General features: G+C 36.9%; 1 protein-coding gene across 1 annotated transcript; it reads left to right on the top strand.

The window, feature by feature from the left end:
* Positions 7,518–10,944, top strand: LOC109842428 (WUSCHEL-related homeobox 8-like). The gene is given in 8 exon segments (XM_020411307.1): positions 7,518–7,845; positions 7,947–7,989; positions 8,088–8,421; positions 8,508–8,606; positions 8,609–8,873; positions 8,930–9,297; positions 9,798–10,024; positions 10,643–10,944. Coding segments are annotated over 5 exon segments (1,056 nt in total). The 5' UTR covers positions 7,518–7,845; positions 7,947–7,989; positions 8,088–8,312; the 3' UTR covers positions 10,013–10,024; positions 10,643–10,944.

Here is a 20,890-nt window from a genome sequence, read left to right as displayed (position 1 = left end):
AGCAAGGATTTTATACTGGTTCCACCAATCCGGTGTACATCCAGTCCCCAAGCAAATCCCGCTTGAGAGTCCACCAAACCGGTGTACATCCAGTCCCCAAGCAAATCCCGCTTGAGAGTTTCCACTATGATTTTGAATAAACTTACAAAATCAAACGCAAACCTGACCAATTTGCAAGTCCCTGCAAATTGCAACACCAATTGACAAACTCCTTGCCAATTTGAACCCCAATCTCTAAGCCAAGAGATTAACCCTCTCACAACCGAGAGAAAACTTGTTGAAGAAGAACACAATGATCCTATAAGCCTTGAATGTGTAATAATGTGCAGCAGTGGCTTAGGATTCTTTTAATCTCTGTAAAATTGCCTAATTGATTTGTTTTTGATGAAAGTATATAGGCAATTTCAGAAACTCTTCTTTTTCAGAAAATCAGAATGTTTTTCACTTAGGAAATTGCTCAAGAATCAAAGCTTATGGGTATGTATATGTCTCCAATTTTTCTGAACAAATAACCTATATATACCCCTTGAAAAGACAAGTTTTTAAAGTTTGAAAACGTTTAAAAACGGCCAAAAACTGTCAGATATTCAAATTCTGAAAACTGAAAAACTGTCTCTTGTAGTCGACTAAATGTTTTTCACTTGAAAAATTGCACAAAGATCAAAGCTTATGGGTATGTATATGTCTTCAATTTTTCTGAACAAATAACCTATATATAGCCCTTGAAAAGACAAGTTTTTAAAGTTTAAAAACGTTTAAAAACGTTTAAAAACGGCCAAAAACTGTCAGATATTCAAATTCTGAAAACTGAAAAACTATCTCTTGTAGTCGACTACTGTAGTCATTAGTCGACTACACTGAGTTCAGACAGACTCTGTGTTTTCGGAAATTGTTCTCAGTAGTCGACTATAATGATCATTAGTCGACTATACTGTAATTTGACAGAAACTTGAAAAATGACATTTTCTTCAGTAGTCGACTATAATATTAATTAGTCGACTATACTGTAAACAGACAGAAACTTGTATTTGAGTTATATACATGAGTAGTCGACTACTATCCTAATTAGTCGACTATTAAGATCAAATATTCAGAAATAATGAGTTTTTATAATTAAGTTTTAACTACTATTCTAATGGTTAACATAGGGGATTTCTATAGTTAACCAACACACTAAGCCTGTGTTAGTGTGTTCTAAAATTGTGTGTGTGTGCGTGTGTGTGTGATCAAGGCTTGTACAAATATTCTAAGTAAAGAAAAATTCAAATACATTATCTTTTGTTCTTCATTTTCTTCACTTCAAAATGCCTTGATATCCACTTGCACTTGTACATATTCTGATATTGAAATCTGCATATGAAAATTAGTGCACACACAATATAAATTGTTATCATCAAAACATTATCATGGAGAAATGATATTCAACAGTTTACATATAATAGAAAGCCTGGAAAAGGTTTATCCCTTAATTTCATTCCATCTGATCAATCTAATGCCGTGTTTTTACTGAAATGGAATGGAGGGAAGGAGTTGATTACTGGAAAAATGCATTAGTAGGTCATGTTATAGGATTGAATGCAAAATTCAAATCCATGGAAGCATATGTAAATAAAGCCTGGGAGAGAATTTCAATTCCAAAAATCATATTGATCAAATCAGGTGTTTTCTTGTTTGATTTCCCATCGGAACAACATATGAGAAAAGTGTTGGATGCAGGACCATGGTTTTTTAGCTCAAGGCCATTGGTTCTCAAGTCATGGTCAATTGACACTGAAGTGGAAAAAATACAAGACTGATCTTATCCATTATGAGTGCAATTTCCAAATTTAAAGCTCAATCTATGGAGTGCTACAGGTATTAGCAAAATCTCAAGTCTTATAGGATGTCCAATAACAACTGACATGCTTACAGCAACAAGGCAAATGCTAAGCTATGCTAGGGTTCTACTTGAAGTGAAGCTGCCCTTAAAAGAGTCATTACCTGACACTGTTGAAATACAAGGACCCGATGGAAAAAGTATAGGCAGAATGTCATATATGAACTTAAGCCAAAATGGTGCACAGTTTGTAATATTGTGGGACATGATACTGAATATTGCAGGAGGAAAAAAGGGTAGGAAAATGTGGGTTCCTGTTAATAGACAGAAGGAAGTTGTGCAGGCACATAATGTACAGACTGATACGCACAGTGTTCAGGAGCAGGTCACTGGTTTGAATCCAAATGTTAAAAAGGAAAATGATGGGCAACAGGTTTTACCCGGTAATGAATCTGCACATGAAGCTCAGGGAAAAGATAGCATGAGTAAGGAAGGGTACAATACATCACAGCAACCAACTGAAAACATGCACAGATTAAAAGACAAGGGTAAAGCTATAGATAACAACTCACCTGGTACACAAGGCATAAAGCATGGAAGCCCATGTCTTACAAATGTATATCAATCCCCAACAGTGAATGCATCAGGATTCACAAGTGTGAGTAGAGCACATATTGCTAGAAGAACAACAATCAACATTGCTGGGAATTCAAATCAGAAAACACAATTCTCCCCACTAGATCCTTAGGTATATGATTTTGACCCTTGTTATATTGACAGGGGGGAATCAATAAATGCATTTAGCCATTTGGAATATTAGAGGATTCAACAAATCCTCTAAGCATTTAATTGTAAAGCAATTCATATATCAGTACAATATTCCCTTTATAGCTCTTTTAGAAACAAAACTAAAGGAAGGAAAGATGAAGCATATTGCTAGGAAATTTGCTAGAGATTAGAATTGGATTTCAAATGTTCAGGAAGCTGGTAATGTGAGAATCTGGATACTCTGGAACAATGATTTAATGACAGTTCAAAGTATAAGCTCAACTAATCAATGCTTGACTTGCTTTGTTCAATTGAAAAATGGAAAAGTATCATGCCTAATGTCTGTGATTTATGCCTCAAATCAAAGGGAGAATAGAAAAAAATTATGGCAGGATCTTCTGGAAATTAAACAAAATGTTAACTGTCCTTGGTTGGTTGGTGGAGATTTTAATGCAATCATTAGTGCTGAAGAAAAAATAGGAGGAGCTCCTATTTCAGATGCTGACACAGAAGACTTCCAAAACTTTATATCATCAAGCCAACTACTTCATATCAACTCCTATTTCAGATGCTGACACAGAAGACTTCCAAAACTTTATATCATCAAGCCAACTACTTCATATCAAATCTATTGGATGTTTCTACACTTGGAAACTTCCAAAACTTTATATCATCAAGCCAACTACTTCATATCAAATCTATTGGATGTTTCTACACTTGGATTAATAAGCAAAATGCTAATACTAGAGTTTGGAGCAGAATAGACAGAATTCTGATTAATGATAGATGGTTGCATCATTATACATCAAGCCAGGTGGAATTTCTAGTGCCAATGTGCTCAGATCATTCTCCAGCTCTTGTTTCTGTTGGGGAGGAGGATTTTCAAGGAAAAAAACCTTTTAAATTCTATAAAATATGGACAAAACATCCTGACTTCTTAGCACTTGTGAATTCTGTCTGGGGACAAGAGATAAAAGGGTACAACACGTACAAGTTTTATTCTAAACTTAAGAAGCTAAAACCTGTCCTCAAGGAGTTAAATAAGAAGCACTTCATGAACATAGGGGAGCAAGTTGCAAGAGCTAAAGAGGAATTGCTGGGAGTTCAAAATCAGATGAGTTTGGATCTTCTAAACCAGGATCTAATTACTCAGGAGGAAAAATGTATTCAAAAATACAACAGGCTGCTACAATGCGAAGAATCATTCCATAGACAAAAGGCAAATATTAGTTGGGTTGTGCATGGGGATAGGAGCTCACAATATTGAAGAATCATTCCATAGACAAAAGGCAAATATTAGTTGGGTTGTGCATGGGGATAGGAGCTCACAATATTTCCATTCAATCATGAAAGCTAAAAGAAAATATTAGTTGGGTTGTGCATGGGGATAGGAGCTCACAATATTTCCATTCAATCATGAAAGCTAAAAGACATCAAAATAGAGTGTTAACACTCTACTCAGAGAATGGAAGGAGGCTTACAGATTTGCCTGAAATTGCTACTGAACTTATTGAATATTACAGAAATATGCTTGGAAAAAAAGTGAATACTCTTGAACCAGACCCTGCAGTCATCTCTGATGGTCCCATTCTTATGGATAAACATAGAAATGAACTGGAGTCTCCAATTACCAATGAAGAGATCAAACATGCTGTTTTTACAATCTCTGATGAAAAGGCCCCTGGACCTGATGGCTATAGTGCATCATTCTTCAAAAGCACCTGGAATATTATTAGTACAGACATGATCAAGGTTGTTCAGGAGTTTTTTAGTTCTGGTAAGCTGCTTGGCTCTCTCAATACAACTACCATCACCTTAATTCCTAAAGTTCTGAATCCAAGCTCACCATCTGAGTTTAGACCAATTTCCTGCTGTAATTGTGTCTACAAAGTGATCTCGAAAATAATAACTGCTAGAATCCAGAAAGTTATTGGGTATTTAGTAAATGATGCACAGTGTGCCTTTGTCAAAGGAAGGATGATCTCAAATAACATTCTACTTGCTCATGAATTGGTTAAGCATTATGGTAGAAAACATATATCCCCGAGAGCTACTCTCAACATAGATTTGAGAAAAGCATTTGATACAATAAGCTTGGATTTTATTAAAGCTATGTTGACAGGATTGGGATTTCCAGGAAAAATGATTGGATGGATTATGACCTGTATAACTACTACAAAATTTTTACTATCCCTTAATGGATCTCTGCATGGATACTTTAAGGGGGCAAGGGGGCTGAGGCAGGGGGATCCTCTATCACCATATCTATTTGTTATTGGGATGGAGTATTTGTCCAGGAGGATGAAGAAGCTTAGAACTGATAGCCTGTTCAAATACCATCCTAGATGCTCTGGCTTGGGGATAACTCACTTAATATTTGCGGATGATTTGCTATTGTTCAGTAAAGCTGATATCCAGTCTATTAGTAAACTGAATAGTTGTCTTCAAGACTTCAGTAGAGTTTCTGGATTGGAAACAAATTCTAACAAGTGTGCTGTTTATCTGGGAGGTGTTGAGGATAATGTCAGGAATCAAATATGTTCTCTCCTGAACTTTTCTGAAGGTTCTCTACCAATTAGATATTTGGGGATGCCTCTGATTTCTAAAAGACTCTCACATCTTGATTGCTCAAATCTGATTAGCAAAATTTCAGAACAAATTCAAGGATGGCAAGGTAGGAGGAAAATGTCATATGCTGGAAGAATTCAGTTAATAAAAACTGTTATTATGGGGATTCAAAATTACTGGACAAGTAGTTACATACTACCCATAAGAGTTTTGCAGAAAATAGACAAGCTATGCTCTGATTTCTTATGGAACTGCAAGATGCATCTAGTGTCTTGGAGGGATGTATGCATAGATAGGAAAATGGGTGGTCTGGGATTATACAGTGCAAAAACATGGAATTATGCAGCTGTAATGAAACTGTTATGGATGATTCATACAAAAAAGGATATATTGTGGATTAAATGGGTGCATGAAAACTACATACACCAAATGGATATATGGCAAGTTCAAGCAAGAAGAACTGATTCTTGGATGTGGAGACAATTACTCAAGGTAAGAGACTTGGCTCTCAATAAATTTGGAGATAGAAACAATTTGCAGAGAGTTATGAAAGAATGCCATGATAATGGGAAAATCCAAATATCTGAGATATATAAAGCCCTGACTCACTCGACAACTCCTATTGATACAATGTCAGTACCCTAAACACTCAGTAATCCTATGGCTAGCCAACCACTCAAGACTGCTAACTAAGGAGAGACTATGCAAGATGGGGATGCTAACTGAAAGCATGTGCACCCTGTGTGCAACTCAACAAGAAACATGTAAACATTTATTTTTTGAATGCCAATATTCAGCAACTATCTGGAATGGAATCATGGAACGGTTATGCTACTCGAGGAGATCATGCAACTGGACTCAGGTGGTGAACTGGTATAGTGCAGAACTGAAAGGGAAGGGATACAAGAAGAAAGTGAAGAGAATGGCTCTTTCGGCAACTGTCTATTGGATTTGGAAGGAAAGAAGTTTGAGGATTTTTCAAGAGAAGCAGCACAATCCAGTCCAACTGATTAGGGAGGTGAAAATCTCAATCTTAACTAAGGTGCTTAATGAAGATATACCTGAATATGTAAAGGAAAAGATAGGAGGATTGTAATCTAACATAGATATGTTGGAATTCTTGTTTCTCACCGGAAAAACTGGTGAGGTTTGATGTATGTACAAACTTTACAAATTGGGAAATGAATAAAATTTTTCATTGACCAAAAAAAAAAAAAAAGGATTGAATTCCACTTGATATTGGACATCTTTTAGCCTACAAAGTTGTCATCACTTTTTTTAATATAATTCATTTTCCATCAAAAAAAATTATGAGACTGTCATCAGACTGGATTTCGGTTGGTTTTGCTTGATCTTAGAATAAAACACTATCTCAGACCCTTACTTCGATTCCGTTCCGTCTTATTTGGTTCGGGTTTAACTCACTTAGTTAAGAAATGAGTACTTTACACAAAGAAAAGTAGATCAGAAAATTAGTTGATGAATATGCAAATTAATGAAGAAATCAATGAAAGAATAATTCAAATCAATTGAAATAATTTAAAAAAGAGAGAGAAAGAGAAGAAATTTTGTACGTCTACAAAAAGAAATTAAGGATGGGTGTTTATTTCAGAGAACTGAGAGAGTGACCATTTCAAATAGTTTAGAATAGAAATTTGTTCAAACAAAACCAGATTCAAACATATTCTAAAATAAAACTGATCCATCAAAATTTAATCTGTTGAGATAGATTAATGGCCAACCCTACTATTGGTTGAATCTTACTGGTCATCTATATCTTGATAGCTCTTTTTATAATTTTCTTAGAAAAAGTTTATTTTATAAATTAAGCTGTCAGCTCATATCTTATTTTTCCATATTACCATTACCATTATTATTATTATTATCATTATCATCATTATTATTACTATTTAATGCTAAACTTTGTTGATATATACTATGGGAGAAAAAGAAGTGGGGGGTAGGGGAGTTAAAAGGGTGTGGGGGCAGAACCCTCGAGTCAATCCAAGCCCACCTCACCATGCTTGAAATAACCCAAACCTGCAATTACTCCTCTCCCTCCCCATTTTCCAATCACAGCCCCTTTTCATGCGTTCCCCCTCTCTCTTTTTCTCTCTTGACTTTCAAAACCCTATTTACCTCCTCCCATTTATTCCTGCAACAACCTCTCCCCACTTTCCCTTAGAATAATCCCACACCTATTATTACTACTTTCGTTATTATTTTATTATTATCATCAATATTTCTCCCCCTATTTAATACCCTCTGGCAAGCTCCCCCCCCCCTCTCTCTCTCTCTCTCTCTCTCTCTCTCTCTCTCTCTCTCTCTCTCTCTCCTCCCTCCATCATTCACTCATTCATTCAATTGTGACCCTTCTCATACAAAAAAACAAGCCAGATAAAGCTGCAGAGATAAAGGATAAAGATAAAAGAGACCCCCCCTCTTTTATCTCTCTCTCTCTCTCACTTGGTACTACTCCCATCACAATCTCTCTACTGTATTTGTTCACTGAAAAAGCCCTCTCCCCTTTTCCCCTCCTTTGCCTTCTCCTTTGTTTTCCTTTCCTGGTCCTAATTAAGACCCAGCAAACGGGGCCTTGCTTGTCCCCTTTGCTTGCCACACCCAGGGAATTCCAGTGTACTTTGAGTAGTGGGCCTTCACCTTGTGGGCTTTAATGCAAAAGTTCAATATAGGTATGGGGGTGTCCCTCTATAAACTACTCCTTGCCTTCAATTTCCTTCATCTCTTTGATAATACATGCACATATGATGTATTTATGATCACACTTCCACAGGGGCTTCTTGTTGCTTGCAGCTAGCTGCTCTGTTCTTTGGGAGGTGGGAACTGTTACTTGCTTAATTTTCTTTTATATATATTATTATAAAAATATATTTATCTTGTACATGGCATTAACTGTAAGGGAGATTAAATACAGGGGTAGGTGAAGACCATTATAAGAAGTGGTAGAAGAACTCAACACAGTACCCTAGCTAGCTAGCCACAATAGTACTAGAAGAGTTGTTATTTGTTGGGTTATAGATCGACAGAAAAGATCTTTCCACAACAAAGAGGAAAAAAAGAGGTCCCCCCTCTGCATATAATTCCCAACTTGTTGGCTACAAAGAATAAGAACATCATCATCATCATCATCATCATCATCATGGCTTCATCCAACAGACACTGGCCTAGCTTGTTCAAATCCAAGCCCTGCTCCACTCACCAATGGCAGCATGACATCCTCTCTACTCAAAAACCATCCTTCAACTCAGGTAATTAAACTGCTGAAGTAACGATCTTATCCGCTGGGCAGCTGGTGCATATATAATTATTGATTGAATTGTATTTCTTGAATTAGGGTTAGGGGAGGAGAGGAGTCCGGAGCCGAAGCCGAGATGGAACCCGAAACCCGAACAGATTTCCGGTATCCTTCGAGTCGATCTTCACTCCGGCATGGTCAACCGCCGCGAGACGAGATCCGAAAGATTTCGGCTCGCTTCAAGAAATACGGCCAGGTGGGCGACGCCAATGTATTCTACTGTTCCAGAACAGAAAATCAAGAAGCAAGGCACAAGCAGCGCCACCTCCAGTCGTACGCCGGCCGACATAACTCACGAGCTTCTCACGCCGCGCCGCCGCCTGCTGCATGCTCCGACCTCAACTGCTCCTTTGAGTGTTGCTGCCACGTCGACATCATCTTCGTCACTGTCCGAAAGGTCGACGGGTCCGATAAAATTTTCTTCGCTTGCCGTCTGTCGGTCTCACGCGGGATTGATGGAGGTGCACCACGCGGCGTGCGTCGCCTACTGCTTCGGTGAATCAGAGTTACTTTCAGAGCGCTCCGACAACGGAATTCTTGGCTGAGCCGACTGTTTACTTGCAGCAGCAGGGGTTTTCGCTGTCTACGTCGACGGGGGACCTGTCTGGGGTTTTGGCTGTGCCGGAACCGACGATTGGGCTCGTGCCGGGGCTGTGGACTGAGCTGATGATGGGCCAAGATGGGTTCAAGACAGGTGGAGTTGAGCCCAGCAAGACCGCCAAGATTCAAAACCCTAACCCTAATTTTAGTTACTCCGCTAATTCTGCTGCTCCTGCTTCTACTTGTGTGACTACAGAAACTGTTGCTGGTCCTGTCAATGAGATCCAAGGTATGTTGCTTCTTTTTAATCTTCTAAATTTGTGTAGACAAGCGTTTCGTTTCAAATAGGGCCTTCATCAAAATTTATAGTGGTTTTTATGAAACAAATTAAGATGGAAATGACCCAAATCAAATTGAGGGTCTCCACATGGTCCATAAGTTGAGTGATATTGAACGATTTCGCAATATTCGAGATTGAAATGTTTGATTGATCGAAGGGATTGGTGGGCAACTGAGGACTGTCTTGCCTTTGTATTGTCAAGTCATGGAGATTTCTCGAGAGAGCCTCCCTTGTTGAAAAAACTTTTTTTGTTTTTCCTTCCCTTCATTAGTTTCACATTAAAGCAAACGGCGCTGTTACCAAGATTGGACGTGTGCATGGCATTAAACAACTAATAACACTTTCTTCCTCGTAGGGAGCATTCGCCTCTATGAATTCATTAAGAATCTATTAATTATAAGTTTGACTATCTAAAGAATGAGTTTTGTTGGATATTAATGTATTATTAGGGATTGGAGGAGGAGTTGGTGGTGGAGCGAGATTGACGGTGTTTATCAATGGGGTAGGGTTTGAGGCGGTGACTGGTATTTTTAACGTCAGGGAAGTGTTTGGGGAGGAGGCGGTGCTCATCCATGCTTCGGGCAACCCGGTGCTCACTGATGAGTGGGGACGCATTCTCCATCCTCTTCAACATGGAGCTTCCTACTTCTTGGTCAACATCTGATCTCTTAATTTGGTAAATGCTCAATTTAGCTCTTTAATTTTATTTTATCGAGATTGTTTGGAGATGAGTCTAACCAAATGTTTTCTTATATATGCTTCATAATTTTGTGTTGAAAACAAGTTTATCATGTTCTCCCCCTATAACCATTTGTCTAATTAATTAGGATATCACACTTTTGTTAGTGTTGATCGCTAAGAAATAGAAATATACAGCAGCGATTTGTAAATCTTAATTATATTTGGAATAAGAAAAATTTTGTAAGAGAAACATAATTATATGGTATGCTAATTCGGGTTAGGATTCATAACTGACTGGTGAAACTCTTGTGAGCCTAACCCCTAAATTCCAACTTGTTTTATGTATAAGGCTTCGTATTTAGGCATTGTTTGATTATTTAAGACATGGAATAATATTTTGATTAGCTGATAGGATTTGGGATAATTTATTTTTTCTTCCTTTTTTATCCCATTGAAATGATTTTCTTTTGAAGATAAATTGTCTTCAATTTATGGTCTTCTTATAACAGGGTTGTATTCTCAAAAAAAATGTTAGCAGTAGTCCTTCTTAAACCCTTTTTCCCATTAAGCTTATACTATTTGTTTGCTGATGTTGTTATTTAATTTCTTGCAGGTTTAATTAAGAGAATATATGGAGAAAGAGAAGTTGAAAATGAAGATGCTTTGTCCATGCTTCTCCTTTTAGAAGGCCTAATTAAGCATTTACCTTTTTTAATTAAATAATTATATAGTTTATAACTATAATTTTCTAATGCACTATTTAGCCAGGTAGTGCCCTATGGGGCTTGCTCCATCAAGTTTATACATATATGAGGCTCTTCTTGCAAACTTATACATATCTTGTAGCCCGGAGCTTTATTATGTAATTGTTGGATTTCATGCCTAATTTCATGCTAATACATTGTCTCGTGCTTCTACTTCTCTCCGCTTCTGTTTTGATATAGTAAAAAGCTTTATGTTACGTAAAGCACAAAAGAGTAGATAATGATATCATTAATGCATAAGCAGAATTTTAATCAAAGGATTCTCTGTTGTCTGACGACGAAGAACTCGATCCCTGTGTTGTGGATTATTGGTTAAATAATCCTACCATAGATGTAGATCTATCGTCGTACGCTGGTCCCATAACACGAAATTGATCTGATGAATTACTACACATTTACATCAATACCATGCTGTGTGTGTGTTTGATAATCCCTTAAAGCTGGCCTATCAGGAGCAATCCTGACTTGCTTAGTTTTTGGTTTTTATTCTATTTGGGGAAAAACCCAGATTCTATCACGAATTTTTAGACTAAAATTTTGACAACTTAACTAGTTCTAGTTTGAATCACCTTTCCCCAATCCTTTTTAGATCTTTATAGAATAGAGTTACTCCTGGTCCAACTTTGCCAGACACACCCCAAACCTGATGACATATGTTTATTTGACCATTATCATTTACCCAGGTTTTAATTTGGATCTTTGTTTATTTCCTATTTTTTTTTAGTAGCATTTTAGCATGAATCAATGCCTATCAGTATCTAGTACATGAAAGTGGGCGGGCAGTTTGAATGATGGGAACATCTTTGATTGATGATGATAGAAAGACTGAAAGAAACTAGCTATAAGCACAATTGAATATGGGTCTTATCATAAACAGTTGTAAATGTAAACCACTACAGACAGACCAAAGGAAGTTTGACCCTAATTTGATCGAAGGGAGTAGGTTTGTCTTGCACACGGGCTAGGGTTTGTAGGATTGAGAATTTACACGTCTAGACCTGAGCCAATAGTACTCTATAGGTTCATTGACTGAACCCTAACCCTGCCTAGCTCTTTTCTTTTCCTCAATTTAGAGTTGACAAAGAGAAAGATTTCCTATTAATTGGTCTGCAATTTTATAAAGGTTTAGATTTAGATCAAGTGGAGCCTAAATGATGAGTTATGGGTCTTGAATTACGTCATTATTGGTTGTTCCTGATGTATTATTCTCTACAAAGACTTCCCCCTTTTTACCCTCAGTTTTAGCAAATGTCACTGTCAGCTGTTGAAATTTACCTGAGGTATTTTACACCTAAGGAAACCTCAACAACCTCTGTGAAAAAGTTAAGAGTCGATGAAGAGAGTTATACTTACATACATGCTGCATGCATAGTCCGGGACTGGGAGGGTAAATGTTCATGGTGATGAGCATTACAATAATTCTTTAACGACGTAGTTGGAATAATGATCAATTTGTCAATTGCAATTTGCAACAACAGCATAATTAAGCTAGCATCAAACTACATCTTCTGTTGCTGCACCAGAGTGCATAATTGCGTTCATAATGGTCATATTTATTATGGTTGTTTTTATAAAGCGGACATACCTTGAATAATTAGAAAAGAAAGAAAAACATTTGTCTTCGCTCACCTGTTGTACATTTCCTTGTGAAAGATTTTGGTGTCAAATCTCTCTATCTAAAGTGAGCAAGGATATGTAATTAAAGACACTTATCAACTTCACGTTATCCGAGTAATAGTAAATGTAGGAGCAATTAGTGAAACATTGGCAGAAACTACGGAAGTTAAAACTTTACTTTCTTAGCTGTTGTGAGTTCATTGTTTAACAAATTAATAGGCTAATTGAAGTTTCTATAACTAGTATGTAAGACGTGCTTTGTACGTGATGCATATTAAGTAATGATATGAGACTATAATATTTAAAGGTCATCTAACATTGCACTCGTAGGGTAAAACTTTTGGCGGGCTGTCTGAATGGTGCATTTTAGTGGGCGATTTTTTCTCCGCTAACGTGCACCCCGTCTAGTTTTGAATGGCGAAGAAGAAGAAGAATGGAAGCAAGAGGATCCTAAACAATGAGCTGAGAGACTCAATGTTCGTCTTCTCCTCCTCATCTGGATCCGGAGATCCCTCCTCATCTGGATCTGGAGCTGTTTTGGATGAAACAGTGAATACTTTGATTCCTCAAATGGAAAGCACAGGGCCTAAAGGAGCTAGGAAAAAGTTGTTGATGGCGGAGATTCTTGCAAGATCAGAGCCATTAACAGATCTGCAACCTCGATCCAACTCTGGTCTTCGTGTTACTCGTAAGCTAAGTAATTTCCCCCACTCTATTCTTTGGGCTGATGATGTAGAGGATGATGTTGAATTTGATTTGGATGTGAATACTAATCTGAATGCTGATAATACTCATCTGAATGATGCTCATTTGGATGAGAATCCTCCTATTGATGGTCAGAATTTGGTTATAAGTGATGAATCTGAGATTCTAAATCTAGATAAAGAAAAATCAAATGAGGAAATCCATGATGAAAATATGAATCTAGAAAAGAATGAGCAAGATGTAAGAAAATCTTTTGCTAGCTTATTTGCTAATAATAGAAAAAATGGGAATGGTCTATCATTAGATTTTATTCCTTCTTCCCATTCAAATACTGCTGCATTTAATGAAGAAGAATGAGGAGAAGATGCAGATCTATGGAAATTTGCCTTGGTTGGGCATGTGATTGGATTGAATGTTAAGTTCAGATGAATTAAGTCTTATGTTTCTAAGGTTTAGGGTAGAATCTCTATCCTGAAAGTCTCATTAATTAAACATAGGGTTTTTCTATTTGAATTTTAATCTGAGAAGCAAATGATGGAAGTTCTTGAGGCTGGTCCATGGTTCATTAGATCTAGGCCTTTTGTCCTTAAGCCATGGACTATAGACACTGATATTGATAGGATTCAAGACCAAATCTATCCTATTTGGGTTCAATTTCCTAACCTGAGACTGAATTTGTGGAGTCCTATTGGTATTAACAAGGTTACAAGTTTAATTGGGTGTCCAATCACTACTGATAAACTTACAGCTACAAGACAAAGACTGAGTTGTGCCAGAGTATTGTTGGAGGTGAAACTGCCATTAAATGAACCATTACCTGATTATGTGGTTATTAAAGGTCCAGATGGCAAGTGTTATAATCAAAAAGTCTTATATGAATTTAAACCAAGGCGGTGTTCTTGGTGCAAAATTGTGGGACATGAGACTCAGAATTGTAAAAAACATGCTATAAAGAAGATGTGGATTCCTGTCAATAAGAAACCTATCAATGATGCACATGCTACTGCTGCTGGAACAAAAGGAGCTGCTGATAAAGAAATTATTTTAGAGCATACTGATCATATTCATGTGGAAAATGGTGATAATGGATCCAATGCTGGACTATCTGGGCTTGGAGTTCAGATTGATCAGGTTCCTGAAAAACATGCACAGGCAGGTGTGCATGCACAACAAGGAGAGAATGAAAAGGAATTCTACAATAGAAAGCCTGGGGGTCTAGAGGTGCATAATTCTGGCAAGAGTGTACATCAATTCTCTCCTACCATTAACTCCTCTGGATTTTCTAGTGTTATGAGAGACCATGCTGCCAGAAGAGCCAAATCTATAAATGTGTCTGGGCCTCATATACAAACATCACACTATACTATTCTGGATTAGCAGATAGACTTGGACCCCTGTTGTATTGATAGGGGTGGAACATCTCAATAAAATGGGTCTTGCTATATGGAATATTAGAGGATTCAATAAGTCCTCTAAACATGTGACCGTTAAGCAGTTTATTCAAGAATACAAGCTTTCTTTGTTAGCTCTTCTGGAAACCAAAGTGGCTGAAGGTAAAATGCAAATGATTGACAACAAAATTGCATGAAATTTGAAATGGACCTCAAATGTTCAGACAACAAATAATGCTAGAATATGAATTCTATGGGATGAAGGTATTCTCTCAGTTCAGAGTATTGAAATATCTGAGAAATATATGACTTGTGCTGTGAAATCTAAAGATGCGAGATTATTATGTCTTGTCACAATAGTTTATACTCTTAATCAAATGGAGGGGAGGAAAATTCTTTGGGAAAAACTTCTTGTTAGACCCTAGAAGGGGGGGGGGGGGGGGTATGAATTCTATGGGATGTAGGGTCTTATGCTAATCTAATCCGATTTTATGCCAATTAAAACTAATTAATAAATTATTCTTATAAGATAGATATACAATATGTTACAAGCAAGAAAAAGCAATATGAACAAAGGGCAACATCCTAGCAATGAGATATATAGTGAAATATATGCGAGGATATATAAACTAACACAAGGGTGAAACAATATAGAGGATAATATAAATAAGCAAAAGAACAATGGTGATATAAGATATGAACACAAGAATTAAGTACGCCAAAGACAATGCAAACACAAGCAAATAATCACGGAGTTCGGACCTTCCGTCCTACGTCTCCGCTCCCCACTCCCGGGGAAAAATCCACTATCATATCTGGGTTTTCTACGCTCACCCGAATAACGTTTACACCTCATAATTTCATTCTCGGAGTTCGGTCCCCACGACCTACGTCTTCGCTCCTCACCTCGAGGATATCTTCACTTCACACTCGGTTTTCTAGCTAACCGAAAACTTTACAATCTCATAATATAACAAATGATTTGTTCTTTACATTAGATAAGAACTCAATGTAAGCTCACTCTCTAGGTTACACAATCGCACAACCTAATTATACTATGAATGTAAATACAATAAGCTCAATGGTTGTGTGTGTGTAAGCAAAGAGAAATAAATCAAAACTAAACTTAATATAATTCTAGCTTAATAACAATGATAATTATATATATATATATATAAAAGAGCTAGAAATAGAGTTTAAAAAACTTCTCAATAGATCAAGAGATTGAGGGAGGAATATATATATAAAAGAGCTAGAAATAGAGTTTAAAAAACTTCTCAATAGATCAAGAGATTGAGGGAGGATGGTTGGATGCTCAAACACCAATAGATAATCTCCTCATGCTCTTGTGAAATTGATTTCCCAAAATCAAACTCTCAAATGCTTAAAAGCTTTTTAAACACACTTAAACAAAAACTTAAACCCTTGATGAAACTCTTTTAAACTTGGTTTAAAACCCTCTCTTAGTTGTAGAAAATAGTTATGACAAAGGGGTATATATAGGCTTGAAGAAAATAACTCAAAAAAAAAAAACCCTCAAAAACCCATAAAAAACAGAAAAACAGATGTTACAGTTACTGTGCAATGGTCGGCTGCTACAGTAACAGCGGTTGATCATGCTACAGTATGCTCGACCGCACTGTTCACAGACAGTTTCTGTTTTTGACAGATTCTAGAATTTTGTGTATCTAACTTTGTAAAATCAATTAAAAATAGTAAATCAACTCCAAAAATCATAACATTTTGAGGGAAGATTCTAGACATGTAGATGAACATGTTAGAGAAAGAATTTATGAAAAATCACTTCCCAATTGAGAGAAATAAAATGTTTGAATACAGATAAACAGTTTCTAAAAAACTACTAAAAACTCGGTTTTGTAAATTCAATTGAAAATAACAAAACAACTCCAAAATTAGTAAAAATTAGGGAAATGTTTGTATATATGAATATAAGCATGTAAATGAAGAAAATTTTAAAATTGCATTTTCCAATTGTGAAAACTCATGTATTTTTTAAGTATGTCCAAAACATGAAAAGTTTTTTTTTTGGTAAATGAAAAATTTTATTCATCACCAATATGTAAAGATTTTGTACATCAAGAATCTCAAGAACATGAATATGTAATTGAGATAACAAATCAAAAAAACCTACAGCTAGAGATCAAGACCTAGCTATAACAACAAAAAATAAGAAAAAAAAAACAGATAGCAAAAACCTGTACACAAATACTGTGCACAGCTTCAATTTTATCTCTTTGCCTAGCATCCCAATAGCAGTATCTACTTCTCTTTGAGGATCCTTCACCAAATTCTGAACCAGGTTATCAAGATACCAACAGTACACCAGCTAGACCTGTACACGACTGTACCATAACCAGTCATGAGCACAGAATACTACAACAGAGCAAATTATAAAGACCTGATCCAATCAGCCATATTCCCAACAATGCTTGGAGAGTTTAGGCATATAGTTAGGATGTCAACTTTAATTCTCTTAACCAAACTCTCCCCAGATTGAAACTTCAGCTGGAAAATCCTCCTATTGCGTTCACACCATAGATGGTAAATAGTAGCTGACAGAGCTGACCTCTTGATATTATGCTTTATGCCTTTCTTTATTAGCTTTGTACAATACCAATTCAAGAGGGAATTCCAAGAACATGATCTCCTGCTTTATGCCTTTCTTTATTAGCTTTGTACAATACCAATTCAAGAGGGAATTCCAAGAACATGATCTCCATTTGAAATGAAGCCAATCCATGAATACCAATTCAAGAGGGAATTCCAAGAACATGATCTCCATTTGAAATGAAGCCAATCCATGATTTGATACCATACTTCCTTGGAGAAGGAGCACTCAAAAAATAGATGATCACGGCTCTTTAAACATGCACCAGTGCACATCTTACATTGATTTGCATTCACAATTCCTTTCCTTAATAACCTGTCCTGAGTTTGTAATTTGTTGTTCACCGCAAGCCAACAGATAAAAGAGTGCTTTGGATAGGATAAATTTCCCCAGACCATGTTATACCATGGAACAGGATTTGTTGTAGGGGATAGAGCTCTATATATTTCAGCAACTTTGATTTTTGAACTGTTTGAACTGGAATTAATTATCTGTTTTAGGTTGTCAATGCTACCACTCAGTTCCACAGCTTTATCTCTAGCTTTCAACATTTGTTTCCACATCCATGAGTCACCCCTTTTAGCTTGAACCTGCCAAACATTGAAGTTTTTTAGATATGTCTCATTCACCCATTTAATCCACAAGGATTCTTTGTTAGTGTGCAAATGCCAAAGGAGCTTCACAGCAGAGGCTAGGTTCCAGATAGTGGCAGAGAAAATCCCCAGTCCACCTTTTTTCCTGTCCAAGCAGACTCTCTCCCAGGAGACCAAAGGAACTACTTTAACAGATTGATCATATTTTCCCCACAGAAAATTCCTGCACAATTCATCAACTTTTTTAAGTACTCTTGCAGGCAAAATGTAGTTAGAGGTCCAGAAGACTTGGATTCCTAAGATAGAGCTCTTGATAATTTGCAACCTCCCTGCATATGACAACTTCCTGTGACTGCAAGATTGAAATTGATCTGTTATTCTGTTTAAAAGAGGTGCACAATCTGAATATGATAGCCTTTTGCAAATGAGAGGAACACCAAGGTATCTAATAGGCATTTTCCCCTCAGAAAATCCCAAACAATTGAAGATGGACGCTTTTACTGAATCATCAATCCCTCCATAAAAGATTGAGCATTTGCTTAAGTTAGCACTGAGACCTGAGACTGCACAAAAATCACTAAAGCATTGATAGAGCCTATTCACTGAATATAAGTCCCCTTTAGAAAAAAGGAGAAGGTCATCAGCAAATATTAAGTGGGTTATTTGGAATTTCCTGCATTTGGGATGAAAATTAAAGTTCATGTCCTCTTTTAACAACTCCAATCTTCTTGAGAGATATTCCATGCCCAGGATAAAGAGGTAGGGAGAGAGAGGATCACCTTGCCTAAGACCCCTTTCACCTTTGAAATAACCATGCAGTGCACCATTAAAAGCAATAGAATACTTAGGGGATGTAATACAAGCCATAATCCATCCTATGTATGCATCAGGAAAACCCAGACCAATAAGCATCTCTTTGAGGAATCCCCAGTTAATGGTATCAAAAGCTTTTTTGATGTCGATATTAAGCATGGCTCTTGGAGATATGTGCTTCCTGTTATAGTTCTTTGCAAGTTCATGAGCTAATAGAATATTGCTTGATATCTTTCTTCCCTTAACAAAAGCATTCTGAGCTTCATTAACTAGAGAACCAATCACTGATCTGATCCTATTTGCTAGGATTTTTGAGATGATTTTGTATAAGCAATTGCAACAAGCTATAGGTCTGAAATCAGATGGATTTCTGGGACATTGAACATTAGGTATCAAAGTGATAGCCGTGGAGTTGATTTCCCCCAAAAGCTTCCAGTTTTGAAGAAGTCCTCAATTGCCAGTGAGATTTCATCTCCAACAATCCCCCAAGCTGATTTGTAAAAGGATATACTATAACCATCTGGCCCTGGGGCTTTATTATCAGACATAGAAAAAACAGCTTCCTTGATCTCCTCTCTGTTTACTAGATTTGATAGGATTCTAGCTTGAGCTTCACTCAAACAAGGGCCCTTTTTAATTACATTTCTGTCAACAAGAGCAGTGACTGAGCTTGTACCCATAAGATTCTTATAGAAAGATATAAATTCAGATGTAATTTTCTCTTCATCAGATAATTTTTCTCCTGCACTGTTATATAGCATCAGAATCCTATTCTGATGTCTTTTTGATTTGATTACAGAATGGAAGTAGCTACTGCATCTGTCACCTTGAACACTCCACAAAATCCTAGCCTTTTGTTGATAGAAAGAAAGCTCATAGTCCAGCAAATTGCTATATGAGGTAATACAATTTTTTTCCCGCTCCATAAGTGCTTGATTCAGGGGGTCAGAGTGAAGATTCATCATCAAGAGCTACTTTAGCTCTAAGTACTTGCTCACTGATGTTACTAAAGTGCCTTTTATTTAAATCTTTCAGCTCATTCTTCAGCAGCTTCAATTTAGTATAGACTGAGTACATAGCATATCCCCTTATATTTGTTTGCCAGATTCTTGATACAGTAGGCAGAAAATTTGAGTGCTTAGCCCACATCTTAAAGAATTTAAAAGGTTTTTTTCCCTTTAACACACTCATCATATATAGACACTAATCCAGGGGAGTGATCTGAGAAGTTTTGCAGCAGATATTCCACATGACTAGAGTTATATTTATGTAACCAAACATCATTAATGAGGGCTCTATCCAGTCTACTCCAAATCCTAGAGTGAGAATCTTGTTTATTGTTCCATGTATAGAAGCAACCTTCAGTTTTAAGATGGGAGAGGTGACAAAAATCAATGAAGTCTCTGAACTCACTGGTATCAGCTTCTGAAAGATTAGTCCCTCCTAATTTTTCCTCATTACCAATTATTGCATTAAAATCCCCACTCAATAACCATGGTGTGTTACCAACTGTCTGACAGATATGAGTGAGATTCAACCATAATTCTCTTCTTTTATCCACTTGGTTGTGACCATATATGGAGGAAATAACATAGTCAATTCTCCCATCCAAAGATTTAATTTTGCAGGTAATCTGCTGGTCTGATATGCTATCAGTAAGAACTTTTAGAATATTTGGATCCCATAGTAAAATTATCCTTGCTTTACTGGTACTGCTTGCATTGGAACACCATTTCCAGTTGCCAGAAATCCTCTTTGCTACAGTAGAGATATTTTCAGCCTTAATTTTAGTCTCAAGTAGAGCTAGGAAAGATAGGTGGTATTGCTGCAAATGGTGCTTAACCAAGTGCTGTTTAGAGGATTTGTTCAATCCTCTAACATTCCAAAAGGACCAATTCATAAGTTTATAACACCCCCCCCCCCATCAATAGTAGAGGGATCTATCTCCAGGTTTGTGAGTTGAGCAAAAGAATTCTCAGTATTTAAGCTCTTTCTAACATTGCTTTGGATAAGTCCTTTGCCCTTGTAGATAGCAAAATCACCAAGTCTAAATTGATTATGACCAGTATACCCAAAATTGTTACCAGTTTCATCCACTTCATTGCACATAATCATAGACTTCTGAGATGTATTTTCAGGTAAGTGCATAGCATAGACAGGTTGCTGCTCCTGAACATGCACAGCATGCACAAAGTTTTTTCCAGCAGTACCCCTGCACATATTCAAAACATCCACAGGCCTATGGTGCACAACATGCACAGAACATTCACCCACTGTATCCTTGTTTATATTCAAAGCTACCTGATGTATTTGGGCTTGATCAGCATGACCAGAGATTTCAACAGCTTG

Source organism: Asparagus officinalis, chromosome 5, assembly GCF_001876935.1.
Source record: "Asparagus officinalis chromosome 5, Aspof.V1, whole genome shotgun sequence".
NCBI classification, from domain to species: Eukaryota; Viridiplantae; Streptophyta; class Magnoliopsida; order Asparagales; family Asparagaceae; genus Asparagus; species Asparagus officinalis.
This window is presented reverse-complemented; position numbering and strand designations above follow the sequence as displayed.